Source organism: Ursus maritimus, unplaced genomic scaffold, assembly GCF_017311325.1.
Source record: "Ursus maritimus isolate PB19 unplaced genomic scaffold, ASM1731132v1 scaffold_8, whole genome shotgun sequence".
NCBI classification, from domain to species: domain Eukaryota; kingdom Metazoa; phylum Chordata; class Mammalia; order Carnivora; family Ursidae; genus Ursus; species Ursus maritimus.
Window position 1 is genome coordinate 42,270,472 of NW_024426996.1, and position 15,394 is coordinate 42,285,865.

Genomic DNA, 15,394 nt, shown 5'->3' on the forward strand with positions numbered 1-15,394 from the left:
TCTTTTTAGTTAATTTTCTAGGTGATTCTAATACCACCAACGTTGGAGATCCACTGCTCTGGATCTTCGCTGTTCAGACGGTGGTGCATGGGCTGGCACCATTGACATCACCTGGGAGCTCGTTAGAACAGTATCTTAGGTCTCCCCCAAGAACGAAAGAGCAAACCAGAATCTGCATTTTGACAAGATCTCTAGTGATGCAAATGCGTGCTAAGGTCGACAAAGCCCTGGGAGCAGTGGCTCTCAGACTTCCAAGCCTATTGGAACCACCTGCTCTACCTGGAGAGATTCTGATGTAACTGAGGGGGGACCAAGGGGAGGGATTAGGCACTGCGATTGTTTTGAAAGCTCCCCAGGTAATTCTAATGGGCGGCCTGGAGAACTGCCAGTGATGCTGATGTCATCCTTAGAACAAAGCTTCCCAACTGGTGTGCCACAGGGGAGAGGTTACAGGTGTGTGTGGGTCCCCGGGCTCCTAGGAGGCGGCGCAGGGCCTCTGTGCAGTATCTCCCGACAGACCTGCTGTACCTTAGTTGCACGCTGGGGTCAGCCCCTTCTCCTAAACTAGCCGCATTGTCCATTCTCCACCCACAGAGGCGCTGGAAGCATTACCATGTCCCTTGGTGGGGGCGAGGGATGAGCCTTCAGCCAGCAGGGGCGGGGCAGGGTGGTGGCTACTTATAAATTGGGCCTTTAAATTAAGCACTAACTTTGGTATATTTCCACCTATCTGGGTCTGCAAATACTTCAGAAAAACAAGAGTAGAAAGTGTTTCAATCCTTTTCCACTGCTGTGCTTGCCTTGACCATTGTCGTTCTTCAGCCGGATGAAGAGGTGCATCTGTGGTGGGCATGCCAACGATGTGAATCTCCATCGTCACCCAGACTCTCCTCCCCCTCTTCCCGCCCCCCCCCCCACCAGTTCCACCCCAGTCTTGCGTAGGCCAAGAAAAGCGTTCACGTCAGTTACTTCGTTAAAGAGTTAGCCTGTGTTCATTCAGCTAAGTCTGGGTCTGTGTTATGCACCAAGCACCTGAGATCTGAGAGTTGAGTATAATCACCTTCTGAATTGTATTCTTGCCTCTCGGTCCCTCCAATCCTTTCTCCATAGTGCCACCAAAAATGGTATTTCTCAAAAGCACTGTCTAATTATGTCTTTTCCTTGCTGAGACCTGTTAGTGGGATTCTAGAGGCAAAGGGTCCATGCCAGCTTCTAAGACACACTCCCTCCCTTGCCTCCATGTCCCTGTGCTGCAGCAGTCCCTCTGTCTGGAATCCTTGACTCTTACCCACCTGGCGCACTTTCCCTCTTTGAGCACCTGACTTCAGCATCAGCCCTTGGAAATGATGTGCATTACCCCAGTTCAAGTTCATTTCTCCTTCCTCTGTGCTTTCCCCTGGACTTGATACACCTGCTTCTGTCTTCATGCAGCCAACAAATGGAGTGCCATGCTGCACTGGGCCTGTTCTCAGAGCTGGGGATGTGGCAGTGAGTGAGATAGACGGAACCACTGCCCACAGAGAGAGGAGGCAAGTAATCAAATAGGAGGATGGTTTCAGCTAGTGCTGAGTGCTCAGCAGAAAACAAGACAGCAAACAGGATAGAGGCTGGGTGGATTTGCGGAAGGTGGACAGAGAAGTCTTCTCCCAGCAGGTGACATTTATGCTGAGTTCTGAACAGTGAGCGGAGCCAGCCATGAAAGCATCTGGAAAGGTGCTGTTTTGGGAAGCTGCACATGCAGAAGTGCTGAGGCAGAAAGGCTGGGTGGCACTCGGGAGGGAGGGTAGGAGGTGAGGTCAGAACAGAAGGCTCTGAGGACCGAGGGCCTGTCGGCCTTGGCAAGGTATTTGGTTTTATTCCTAAGCATACTGGGGAACGGTTGGAGGGTTTTAGGTGTGAGAATTGCGTGAAATGATTTTTTTAACTGCATGGAACACTGCCTGTTGTAAATGGCTCACTTGCCCGGGTCTCTTAGACCGGGGGCAGCGTGAGGGCAGGTGCTTCTGTGAATGAACCCCCAGCACCAAACCCAGTGGACTGTCGGTTAACGGTTGAGTAGTGAATGAATGAACAATCTACGTTTTGTTTTGATAAGCTCTGTTTAAGTGTGTGAGTCAATAACACCATGTAAATAACATTTTCTGTTTAATAAAAATCTGATCATTCTGGTGCTAGGACACTCCCTATGAATAAAAAAATATCACAGGCTCTCTCCAAACTCTAGGGTATTATATTCTGGATGTTCTTCTTAGCCTTTGAAGCAGTACCGCAGGAATGTTAAGTAGAATCTCAATGACCAGGAAAGAATGAAAAGCTGTGACATTTAAAAAATGGAAACTCTAAGTAGTGCAGTAAAACCTCATGAGAGGGGTGAATACAGATAGAACATCACAATGGCATTTGTTCTCAAAAGGAGCCAAGGTGCAGGGTGGGGAGCAGGGGATAGTAGGAAGCAGGCATCTCCTGGTCATGAGGGATTTTCTTAGTTCAATCTAAGGGCAATGGTATATGATTGAAATTTCATTGTCTTTACCTTTGTGCCCTATGAAAATACAGACCACCTGAGAGACACTGGTTTTCATTACAGGGTAATGTTACCTTGCATCTTCTGTGCTTGACTTTTTTTGGACCTGACTTATAGTGTAACAATGGGCTGTTACAATAATTGAGTATTTTTCTGTTCCAATTTTTAATCTCCAGGGTACAGGTAGTCTTGTTAAACCTTGAGATTTGTTTTTTGAATCCATTGGAAACCCTAATTTATATCCGTGTCCCATGAAATGAAGTTCTCCCTCCTTGAAAATCTCCAGTGGTGAAGTCATAGCCCAGGCCAGCAGACGTGGACTAATGGCAGTCATAGCACCTACTCATGAGAGAGATCTCTTCTCATTACATTTTCCCCCACATTCACTTAAAAATTACCCTGCAGGTCGCCTGGGTGGCTCAGTCGGTTGAGTGTCTGCCTTTGGCTCGGATCTTGATCTCAGAGTCCTGGGATTGAGTCCTGAGCCAGGCTCTCTGCTTAGCGGGGGAATCTGCTTCTCCCTCTCCTCTGTGTTCTTTCTCTCTCTCTCTCTGAAATAATTTTTAAAATTACCCTATAGATAATAAAGGGTTTAAAACATGGTATAGCAATACATTTTGGACTGTGTTTTGAGTTGAAAATATTTTTCTCTGCAGAGACTTCAGCAACACAGAAACACTGTGTAGTGAACAGAAATATTATTGTGAAACATGCTGCAGCAAACAGGAGGCCCAGAAAAGGTGCGTCCAGGATTTAGCCCAGAGGGTGGCTTTGTGTTGAAGGAAAGAACCATGTCTGCTTTTGAATCTCAGTTCCATGGGCTCTTGGCCAAGTAGCTTTGGAGAAGTCAGTTGCCTTCCTTCCTGGAGAAATGAGGATAAGAATGCCTGCCTTGGAGACTTGTCCATTTCTCTGATTGTTGGGTCATTTGTTCGTTCGTTCATTCAACACATATTTATTGCATGCTGCGTGCCGTGCCAGATACTTTGCTGGGTAAACGAGTGGTGATCAGATATAATTACTGTCCTCTTGGGATGAAAGGCAAATTATAAAAAGGATGTAGCATATAACACATAGTAGATATCTAGTAATATTGTTGGTATTGCCTAAATATTGGAACCTCTTATTCAGAGACACAAGAGGTTAAAAAAGTTAATAATTTGATTCGGAAACACGAGGAACTCAATAACACATCAGTTATATGGGTGGGTGATAAGAAGTCACCACATTCTGAATTGATACGGGATCCATGCTTGCCTATCTTTTTACCAGCTCTAGCCGGTTACAGCCTCTGGACAGGGTGCGATAATCAGGGATTCTCTGCTATCTGCCCCAGAAATCAAGAAACTGACATTTTAATTATGCCGTGAGGCCTTACTGTGAGTTTAACTCACCCTGCCCATGGTTGTATAATATTCAGAATAACTCACAGCAGCTCATTACTGCCGTCTGAAACCTTCCGGGGTCTGGATCTGGGAGGTGGAAATAGTTCCCCTGCCCAGCCTCCCCAGCTCTCCTCCCCGCCTGCCCCAGACATGTACATCTTCCCTCACTGCATCAAAACTCATAAAAGGTTAGTCAATCTGGCAGATGGGAGTAGAGGGCAGGGGTGGTTAACTGTTGTGAGTGATCAGGGGAGCTCATTTCTGCTCCCTGTCCTTAGAATCTCAGCCTGCCCAAGGCCAGCCCAGGCCTTCCTGGGTGGCATGAATGTTTGTTCCGCCCTGGAGGTTTTATTGATTAAAATATTGTATGGGGTTCCCACACAATAACTAATATAAAATATGGGGTTCCCCACAATTCTTGAGAAATTGTAAAATATGGGGCTCCCCCATGATTCTTATGTTTCTGCTGACATTGCTATTTTGGTTATTTTTATGAACAGGGTTTTATCTCCATAGATTCCTGAACAATAGTCTCTTAAAATTTGTCGTTTTCAAATAATATGCATTGAAAACGTGTACAAGCTGCACAGCAGTGACCCTGACTCAGGGTGAGGGTCCTGGAAGGTGACTAAAGATCCTCTATTCTAGCAGAATTACCTACATGAACTGTTGTTTTGGGGAATTTTTTACCGAGGAATATTAATGGTCACCTAGTGAAAAAAAGCTTTCTGTGTTCATGTGAGTTTGGGAAAGGCTGCATCCGACAAAAGAGAATGAATGGTTCCTTCACCGTAGGATTTCTCAAAACCTTCAGTGTGCCAAGTGCGCAGGGAGGAACTTCAGAATAGAGAGTAACCCTGTCCAAACGGGCCCCAGAAACCCCGGCGCTGTTAACACCGCCAGTGCTCCAGCGAGCCCAGTGTGGGGAGGGTAGCCGTGAGCCAACCCCTGCATTTTCCCAACGACCAAACGGAGAGCCACACCCGGGGAATGCCTCACCCGGAGTGAGCGAGCGGGAGCCTGGCGTGCCTGGCTCCCCGACTGCCAGCACTGCGGTGTGGGAAGCGTCCCCGCCGGGCCTCGGAACCTGGAAGCGCAACCTTCAGCCTTGTCCCCCCTCCAACTTCCTTTTCTCAAAAGCTGTCAGCCCTCTTCTCCCCTATCTCCAGGTGGGATGGAGGGGGTGTGGTTGTCCAAACACTCTTCCTTTCTGGAAGGCAGCAGGCGGTCATGGAGAGCAATTGCACGTCCTATTTTTTATAGGTACAGAAATTCGGGACGGTCTCCTTTGACCAAACCAAAACAGCGCCCTGCGGTGGCACTTGGCTCTCTGGCTGTGCCCCCTGTTGTCCGAGAAAGTCGGTGAAGCCAGCTCTCCGCAAGCATGCCCCCCTTCAGGCTTGCGAGCGGTGTGTGGTAGGCTGGGTTGAAGCCCGTTCGAGCCCTCCTGCTGTCCGTTCGCGTGGTGGCAGCGTGTTCTCTCCCCCTGACGGCCGCGGGGGACAACTGATGGTCTGTCTGTGGTTTCTTAGGATGAGAGTGAAAAAGCTGCCCATGATCTTGGCCCTGCACCTGAAGCGGTTCAAGTACATGGAGCAGCTGCACAGATACACCAAGCTGTCTTACCGGGTGGTCTTCCCGCTGGAGCTCCGGCTCTTCAACACGTCCAGCGACGCCGTGAACCTGGACCGCATGTACGACCTGGTGGCCGTGGTGGTGCACTGTGGCAGGTGAGGCCGGCGGGGAAGCGGGGTCGTGCCCGAGGAGACCCAGCCGCGCCTTTCCTGGGTCACGAGACTTGCTGGTCATGGTGCTTTTGAGAATGTCTCCCAAGCTCTTATTTATCATCATAAAGTAAATCTAAAATATACTCTTTTTTAAAAAAAAAAAATTTTTAATGTACTCTTAAAAATATTCTTCATGCCGTTTTTCGTCTTTACCCAATCAGAAAAAAGAGAGTAAGAGAGAAGGGCCCTAGATACAGAGATGCGTAGTGTTTTGCTGGAAGTCCTTTTGAGCAAGTCGTTTTTTATTCCATAGCTATAGTTAGAAGCGTAGAAAAGCCCCCTGAAAATGCACCTGTTGGTAATCCCCCGCTCAGGCGGCACGGGTCTGTGTTCTCTCCCCATGCTCACCCCGGCTGGATTCTTCATGGCACTTGTTACCCCCTGAAATGTATTTGTATTTTAGCGTGTTCATTGCCCATCCAGGCCTTCCCCCCAGGAAAGCGGGAACTTTGTTGTGGTCACTGCTTTTTGGTCTGACAGCCGGAGGAGAGCCTGGCGCTTAGTAGGTGCGCGGGCGCTGTTTGTGTTTGTTGGGTGCGAACATCTGCTTGCCGCACGGGGTCTGTAGGAGACTGACGCGTTTGCGTCTTTGTTCCGCACAACACCGCCATGCGGGTCTTCCTCCATACGTGTGGCCAAACTAATGTGGGCATAGACAGGACCTCTGCCAGTTCTCTGTCCTGACGAGAGCCTTTGTTCTGGTAATTCACTGCTTATAAAGAGCTACCTCTTTATTTTTTTTAAAGAAGTAGATGTTAACTTGGTAACTGTTGTTTGCTCTTTTCCAGTGGTCCTAACCGTGGCCATTATATTACTATCGTGAAGAGTCATGGCTTCTGGCTTTTGTTTGACGATGACATTGTAGAGGTTGGTGTGCAGATTACTCTACCAGGGGGCGGGGCATAGACTGTATTTTGGGGAATGTGTGTGTGTGGACCTTTCCTAAAACAGGCCTGTTTCCCTGGAGTCTGGCTTGAAAACAATTTACATTTCTCTCAAAGCTCAACTCTGCTGCTCTTCCCTCTCTGTGAAAGGGAGAAAGGAGTGTGATGGGGGCTCATTAATACCGTGTTCTTGTTAACCGATCAGCCATAGATTCGGGATCTCTGTGTCACCTGAAATCATATTTATATGTCAGTCCTGTGTTCCACTACGACTGAAGCCATCTCTGGTACAGACCAAATAATTAACTTAAATTTAAAAAGTTCTATTAGAATTCTTTCATTATACCAAATTTTCCTTGTATTGATTGTTAAAAATACTTTCTCAGTCTGTTGGACCTGAAAATCGTTCTATCACACTCAAGCATTCCGTGTATTGATTTTGTTGTAAAGAAATACTAGCTGGAGAGAATTCCACTCTCACACAATGTCCATTTTAACTCATAGGGTGACACTAAAGGGAATGAACTCTGATGACCGGAAAGAATTAAGGTTTTTCCCAAGACCCCCCAGTTTACCATTTGAAAGACAGAAGCCCTGGCTTCTTCAAAAAGTGCCCACATACGGTGGCCTCGTCGATTAAAGGGTGGCTTTCGTGCCCCTTTGTCAGGGCTGGGGCATTGCCCGGTTGCTGTTCAGAGTTCCCGGTTGTGATTTTAGAACAGTGTTTCTTACTGTAGTCCGTTCCTTTTTCTTTCCTTCTCTCGGTCCTCATGTTAAACAGTGCTGTTGTTCCGTCTCTCTTTTGTTGCAGAAAATAGATGCCCAAGCTATTGAGGAATTCTATGGCCTGACGTCAGACATATCAAAAAATTCAGAATCTGGATATATTTTATTCTATCAGTCAAGAGAATAACTTAAAGACCTGCGGGACTAATTCAGATGGGGGGAAATGTTCCAAGCACTCTTCCGCGGTTTCCCTGCAGACTTTCCTCCCCAGCGGCCCACCAGTGGTATGACGCCAAGTCCGATGGTCTGGCTGTGTTAGACTTTCTCCCCCTTTGGTTTTTGTTTCGTTTTTTTTTTTACATGCAGCACTACTTGTGGTTTTATTTGAGTCTGAGGTAGAGTTAACTGCAATCAGATTGTAGTAAGATTTATATGAGTAACAGTTGCTAATTTTAGGATCGGGTAAGCGCTCCAGCACTGGTTGTGTCTGGCCGAATCCGAGTGACGTTTCCTGCGAATGTCTACAGTCTGTTTTGGGTCTCTGCTGAACGGCCTAAATGCCTCCCGGGATCGCGGCTCAATGCATTCCTTTAACCTGTCCCTGGAAGCACTGCTACCCCGGTTTTGCTGCTCTGCGTCTTTTCTGCCAGAAGGACAGAAGAATTGGGTAGATGTTCACCTTTTAGGGCTGCAACTATAGCTTTAAGTGTGTGCAAGTGAAAACGTGTAAAAGTGAGTAACCTCAATACTGAAACCATCGTCCAGGTGGAACAGGGTGAAGAGAAGCTGTTCCTGGGGGCTCGGGCCTGCCCCGGGCTGTGCTCTCCCAGCCTTGAGAATCCCCCCGAGGCTAGGAAGGCAGGCAGCTCAGGGCAGGCGAAGCCAAGAGGAGGAAGCTTGCGTGGACCGCGACAAGTTACTTTTCTTATCTTTCTACCAAAACCACGTGTCAGGAAAAGAACCCTATGCTGTTTGTAGTGACCCTCTACTTCCACAAGGTCCCGCGAGTTGTCCCTGTCCTCTGTCTGGCACTGCTGAGCTTTCCCAGGGGTGATGCCAGGCCTGCTGGTGTTTGGCGGTCTGTGGTCGCAGGGCTGGGACACTGCGGTGACTGTTGCGGCCCAGCTGTCCTTGGCCGGTTGGCACCCACATCCTCCTCTATCAGGAGGGACAGCGGCGCTGCGCCCTCACCACCATCGGCCGCGTTCTACAGCTGTTGGTTTTTTCACATTTCCGTGTGTTCGCGGAGGCACTGGCGAGCCCCGGGGCTCATGGAGAACCTTCCGTAGAGGGATTACTGGAGTTAGCTGGGTGTGAAGGTGGGTCAGAGGAAGTGTGAGTGGGTGGGCGGAGGAATGAACAAAATGGTGGCGTCTCTTTGGCTCAGACTCCCAGAATGCTTGACAAGAGAGTTTTTTGGAAGAACCTCATCTCACTAGAGTTACTTTTACCTTTTTCACTTTTGTTATATATGTATTTATTAGATCATTTGAGTATTGGTACCTTTTATTAAAAGGGTCAATTTGGTGTTTTGCTGTTGAGCTGGTTTTTGGATTCTTACAAATAACTATGAGTCCTAGATCTTGGCTTCCTTTGGGAAGTCAGCTGACTTCCATACACTATAATATACTGTGAACGTATTATTTTGTTACCTAATAAATCAGCAAATGAACATGCAGATGTTTGGCATAATGTGAACTAAAATTGAAATTGAAAATGTTAGCGGCCATTTTGTAACAATGAAGAGCATAGCACTTTATCTAGATGAAAACTGGATTTCTTGTCTTTGAGATATCTTGAACTGTTTATTGCTCAGAACTTAAATACATGCCAACACTTCATTTGTTCATGCTTGAAGTGAAATGTTTTACTTTTCACTGGAGGAGACAAAAACAGGGTGATCTTCACGTTATTGTTTTATACAAGTGACGAAAATATACCTTGCCTTGTTTAGAGGCAAATTCATATTTATAAATATTTTGTCTTTTTTTTTCCTCCATGAAACATGCAGTAATCACTTACCTGGAAGGTGAGTATTTATTCTGTTTTTAAGGAGAGACACTTTGCAATTGAAGGTGACTGATGCAAGGAACTGTTTGTACTATATATAACCCATATATTTGACTGCAGGTTGCAAAGTTTAAAAAAAGAATAATGGTTCTTATCTAATATATTTGGAACTGATTCATAAGAAAAACTATTAAAATTATCTTTGAAATGACTCTTGAAGCTAATTTATTAGAAAAAAAAAGTTTCAATTGGAAGCCTACAGAAGTAATATCTAAATGCTAAGTCATAGATTCAGTGCATTTTCTTTATTATTACTAATATTATTTTTTTGTATGTGTAAAGAGTTTTTCCCAGTGACTTAACAGAAGAAATCGAAAGGGTCAGTTAAAAATCAGTATTCCTGGATAGAGGTTAGGAATAAAGACCAAGTATGAAAGGTAACGCAAAGGCGTTAAACTGGTTGTGTGATGCAGGAAGAGAAGACTGGAGAAAGACTAAAACACACATATCCACCAACATGCTCTTCATCAGATTTTTAAACGTTAGAGCTATCTGGTCATTTCTTTCCTCTTCGATAAATGAAACAGACACGAGGCAGCTACATTTCCCCTGAATCATTTCACTTTTTGTAAAGACAGTAGCACGCAAACACTTGATTTTTCATCCCTCATTCATCTTGTAAAGCAGAGAATGGTGTGAGACGTGTGAGACCGTTCTGAGGTCAACGATAGCACAAAGGCTCGGCAATATTCCCTCCGATCGCAGGGGTTTTGCGTGTCTATTTCTGGCAGGAGTGAGGAGACCTGCTGTATTCCTTTAACTGCTGCGGGTTTTACACTAAGGTACAGTGTTTTACACTTAAAAGAGAGAAGATCTATTTACTTTATTGGTTACTTACTAGCTGAGCACCTAGATTAGGGTACAGTTTGCTGAAAAGGCATTTGTTTAAAGCCAATTTTGGCAAAATGCTAACATCCAGTCCTGTTACATGGATGCATTTTCCACTCCAAGGCAGCGTGAAGTGGGCTGGTTCGCAGAGAGCCAAGGCACAATACGAGAGGGTGTTGGTGTGGATTGGAAGCCAGTCGTATTTGGATTTACGGCCTGGCATATTTTGGATTTCAGATGAAATGGGGAAAAAATGACAGGACTGGTCCCTATGCATTTATTTTCATGGATATGCTTAATTTCATGGGCATGCCTAACAATGAACTATGTTCTAACTGGAGCTTAGGACTTATTTTAGATATTGGAGTGTAGCTTTATTACAGATGGATTTTATCTTTAAACATTGCATTTTGATCAACTTTGTATATTCACGTGTATTAAAATATCGTGCACTAAATGTTTTGCCCTCATTTGCTCTCATACGGTCAAGGCATTTATCAGCACTATTGTGAATAACTCATGTAAATGGCATGGGTCAGGGAAAACTATTTCCTACTTTTCTGCCTAATTAAATTTGTTTTCCAGTATTACATTAATTTATTTTTGGCTTCCATTTCTTTGTAACCAAAATAGTTACTGTATTTGTGTGGCATTCATTTGGTTTTGTTGCTAAAAAAAAAAAAAAAAAAAAGTTTAGTTTTTATTTAAATTAATCTGTACCTTAATTTTCTTTTAATGTAACCAGTTCAAGCACTTTAAGCAATAACGTCAATCTTGTGAAAGTTCAATCAGTTTAATACCCTGCCTCTAAAATTGTTTGCAAAAAATAAATAAATAAATAAAATAGGAATTCTCTTCCTAGAGAATTATATCTTGGTAATGTTACACACATGGACTTAAAATCCTTTTTATAAAATGTGAGTTAGGGCCAGTCTCACGTCCGGGTCATCACTCCAAACTTAATTTTGAAGCAGTGGAAATGTCAAGAACCTCCTGGTCATTGTGATAGATAAATGTGGGGCTGCTGTGAAGGTTGATAAAGTCAGTGTTCTGAAGGTAACCCAGTCCTATTTTTGGGTTTACAAAATAGATCAACAGAAGTGATCCAGAGTCCTATATTTGGGGAATAGCAAATTGAGGCTATCAGTGGGGGGAAAAAATTAAAAATTCGGGTCAGGTATATTAGATATCACAGTCAATTCCTTAGCTGGGACTCTGCGTATAAAAATCTCCTTTTACCAGTTATGAAAGAAAAGATCCATTCCCCAAATAAGACTGTGGCTTCCAGCATCTGGTTTCTAGGCCTGAGCAGGAATGTGATCCTGGCCCGCCTGTACTGACAGCCGGCCCTAGGCTTCCGGTGGTTTCTGAGCTGTGGGCCACCCCCGCCCCCAGCAGGGCGCACACCACTCCCTACAGAGACCTGCCTGGGTGGGAGCAGCATGTGACCTCCTTCCCGAGACTCACTCAGGCTTGCTGGTAAGGTGCTCAAGGCTCGCTCTCCCCCCGCCCCAAGCCAGTCCCTTCAAGGGGTCTGTGTGTGGGCAGGAGATTGTCATCTGAATGCCTTTGCCTGGGCCCAGTTATGGGAAATAAAAATCCACAGACCAGTTTCCATCCATCTTCTCTCGGGGCAAGTCAGCTGAACCTGACTGAACTGGGAAGTCACCTGGAGCCGCCATGAGAGTTGTAGGAGGGGAAGACCTTAGGAAAGTCTTTTTCTTTTCTAGGCCTGGTTTTGTCCATCTGTTAAATGGGGTATACAGCATAGGTGGGTCCCCACCAGCAGAACCCCGTTTCTGGGGAATGAGATGTGTTCTGCATTTATCCTCCATTTCTGTACATTGATACCTAAACACCTTCGACAGAGCGAAGCCTTCCTTCCTTCTATTTACATAAAGATAAAAATCCTTGTGAAGTCATTTTTCCCCCTGAGGGAAGATTTTGACTATGGGGACCGTACTAAAGACAAAGCACTTAGCCTTGTCCTAGAGATGCCCCAAGTGGAGAGATTTCTAAAGAAGGGATCCTTTAGCACCTATTACACACCAGATTTTTTGGGAGTCAGGGGACAACGAAGGGGAGCAGAGAGGACCCCCTTTCTCATTGTTTACCTCAGGAAAAAAAAAAAAAAAAGTCCGTGGAAAAGAAATTTAAATTGTGGAAATAATGCGCCTGAGGGGAATTCACAGTTGAGCACAGTTTGGCCTTTGGCCTGGGTCTAGGTCTCAGGGAGCAGATGGGCAGTTAGATAAAGCAGGCCGGTTCCTTTCTTCCCTGGGGCCCCCTCTTGGAGCCCCACTTGCCTCCCTGCCTGCTCTTCCAAGGGACAACACGTTTTTAAAAACTGTAAATCTGTTATATTGTAGAAATGGCCTTGAGCATTTTGCCTCTTAATTTCATGTCATAGGAGCCAGAATATTGAAAGTCTTAACAGAGGGTTTTATGAATAAAATAATCAGTCCTTTTACATTATTACCAAATAATTAACAGCCTGTCCAAACGTTAGCAAAACCAATCGGCATGAGCCTTTCTAAGTTATGTGACTAAATGCCTTCATTGACTTATCAACCCGTGTTCCCCTTTATGAGTTCCCTTGTGTTTTAAAAGTGCTTTGAACAAAGCACGCGAGGAGCTTACAAACGAGAAGCTTCATTTTGGTTGTGAGACACCAGAATCAGAAATGACATTAAATGTTGTAAAACGAATTCCTAATTTTGTGCTCATTTCCCACATGATGATTCATAATAAAGTCTTTATTAACGACCCCGGGGTCTCCTGTTCATGTTGTGAGTTCCGCGGCCTTCACTTTCTCCCCAGCCTCGAGTGAGCACACGGGTTCTCGTGAGACGGTGCGAGGTTCCACCGAGGCTCTCCGTGGGAGGGTTGGGCACCTGTGTGGTGGGTTGAAACCCTATTTTGTTCTTACCTCCGCCTCGTAGTACGGAACTTGGAGAAGAAAACAGAGCTGTAGATTTGACTTGGCAGGAGGCAAAATAATTTGATAGTTGAAGCCACCATTTTGTGTATTTAACCAAGGTCTCCTGTGATCCAACTCAAACGTGTTTGTATTAAAGAGTCTCTTAGTTGACCTTGCCTGAGAGAACATTCTGTGCTAAGATAACTGAAAATAAACACAGGAACCATTGAAGAATGAGCCTTCATCCCTCCGGAAGCAAGCGAAGTCTCTTCACTAGAGAGCTCATCTCCAGGTTGAGAATTGCCTGTATCCCATGCTGAGGGGTAGAAAAATATTTTCTAATGCTTATGAAACCTGTGTGAAGACTCATTCTGCCTCCCCCTCCCCCAGAATAAATTGTTTGAAAAATGCTGCAAACATGCTTCTGCCTATTTGTCCACGCCTGCAAGCCCCAAGCCCGGAGAACAAAGGTGAGGATGAGTTGCCAGCCTGTGTAGGTCGTCTGTGCCCATCTGGACTCTCGAGGCTTCAGCAGAAGCAGGGGTGAAGGCTGCGGAGTGGAGAGGATCCCTCTTCCTGGGTGTTCACTGATTGACCCAGCTTTCACTTATGTCCTGTGAGAAGTCAGAAAGTTTATGAGGAACGAGCTTCCCTCAGAATCTGCCCTCAAGTGGCAATTAGTACAGAATGTGGAAGAACAAGGGCGGGGGATCGGGTTAAGACCCTTCTAACGTCACCGCTCCGCTTCTAGCCTGGGTGGCGCTGCTGCACGGGGCCCAACCTCGGAGCGCCGTGCAGGGTTAGGTGAAGCCCAGCGAACCCCGGACGCCCCTCCAGCCGAGGGACAGCCTACAGCTGCCGTGCCAGTTCCGTCACGGCCCCGAGCCGGATCGCTGGCGGGACAGCTTCGGTCTCCGTCCAGAGATAGTGTGGAAAAGCCCGCTGCACTTGGGCTCAGCTCGGGTTCCAGGACAGGGACCGGCCACTCGCAGGTGCTCTCAGCAGAGCACGTGGGGAAAGCAACGGCTCGGGAGCGGCCAGATCTGCGTTCGAGTCCTCACGGGGCAGCTGGTCCAAGGGCGCTAGAGGTCTGTCGCCTCGGTCGGATCTTGGACATGATGTTGGGGTTAGCGGGCTCACGAATGGTATTTGGCAAAGGGGCCCTTCTGCCCAGGGCCGCGAGGGGCATAAAAACACAACCGTCGAAAACTGGAGGGTCTAGAGGAGCTGGTGTCAATGAGGAAGACGTCGTGGGGCACCATGCTAGGCTGCTTCCTTTGATCGAATCCTCACCGCATCTTCCAGGCCCGAGAGGCAAGACCAGACAGCGGAGAGCGAGCAGCACAGCCCGACAGGCAGGAAGTAGCGCCCGACAGGCACGTTTCGGCTCTGGTAGGAGCTGACCCGGTGCTCCAGCGGGGCCTCGGCGTTGTCTGGTTGGACATAAACAGTGTCACGGAACACCAGCCTCAGTCAGGGTCACGCTGTGACCATGATGAAGTGACACAAAAACAAGACCCCTTCGTAGTTTTATCTAAGCACAGGCAAAAACAAGGTCACTGCAAGCCACAAGCTGCCAGACATTCCTCCGTCCCATGAACCTGACTCACGGCCGCCGCCTCACTAGCCACGGCCTTCACCGTGCTGCCGTCTGTCCCAGGTGAGACTGAGCGTCGTCCACGATCCAAGAATCGTCCCCACTTCTGGACAGCACCCAAGCCAGAGTGAACCCCTGTTCCTTGGACCCTCCCCCAAATGACCCAACCGAAGCCCCACTCCCATAGGTTCTTTCACACGCTCCTACTGAGCTGCCCCCCGCTTTCCCACCGTGTGCGGTCTGGCTGCTGCGAGCATCAGACGCGATCGTTCAGCTACAGCTCCGTTCCTGTTCCGTCCGGCTGGAGAGAGCCGCAGAGGAGTGTGCTAGACCGAGAGCAGCCACTTCCCGGGGTCAGCCTGGATGGGCTGTTCTCGTGGCTGCAAGGGAAACGAGCCACATGCGTTCAAGGTTGTCGTTAGTGTCCCGGTACCTAGCTGGTCCACAGGAACTCCTGCCCAGAAGGGATGGTGGTGTTGGTCTAGATGCAGAGAGAGGCTTCTTACAAGTAACTTCGGCTAAATCTGGACTCAGGTTTTCCTGACCTGTAAAATGAAGTTAGAGCTGGACTGCGATATGCAGAAACTGCTGGAAAGTATGGGAGGTCTTGTAACATTAACGAAGACCTCTTCTAGGCATGAAGCTTCAGACGGGAAAGCCATACTGTCTGTCT

At 46.9% G+C, this 15,394-nt stretch overlaps 1 protein-coding gene across 1 annotated transcript in view; it reads left to right on the forward strand.

Annotated features, from left to right (window-relative positions):
- Positions 1–12,971, forward strand: part of USP46 (ubiquitin specific peptidase 46) — a 57,738-nt gene extending 44,767 nt beyond the window's left edge. The window contains exons 6-9 of the mRNA XM_040625316.1: positions 3,181–3,264; positions 5,442–5,639; positions 6,485–6,563; positions 7,392–12,971. Of these exons, the coding sequence (XP_040481250.1) occupies positions 3,181–3,264; positions 5,442–5,639; positions 6,485–6,563; positions 7,392–7,493 (463 nt within the window). The 3' untranslated portion in view covers positions 7,494–12,971. The remainder of the gene's footprint in view (positions 1–3,180; positions 3,265–5,441; positions 5,640–6,484; positions 6,564–7,391) is intronic.
- The last annotated feature ends 2,423 nt before the right edge of the window (positions 12,972–15,394 follow it).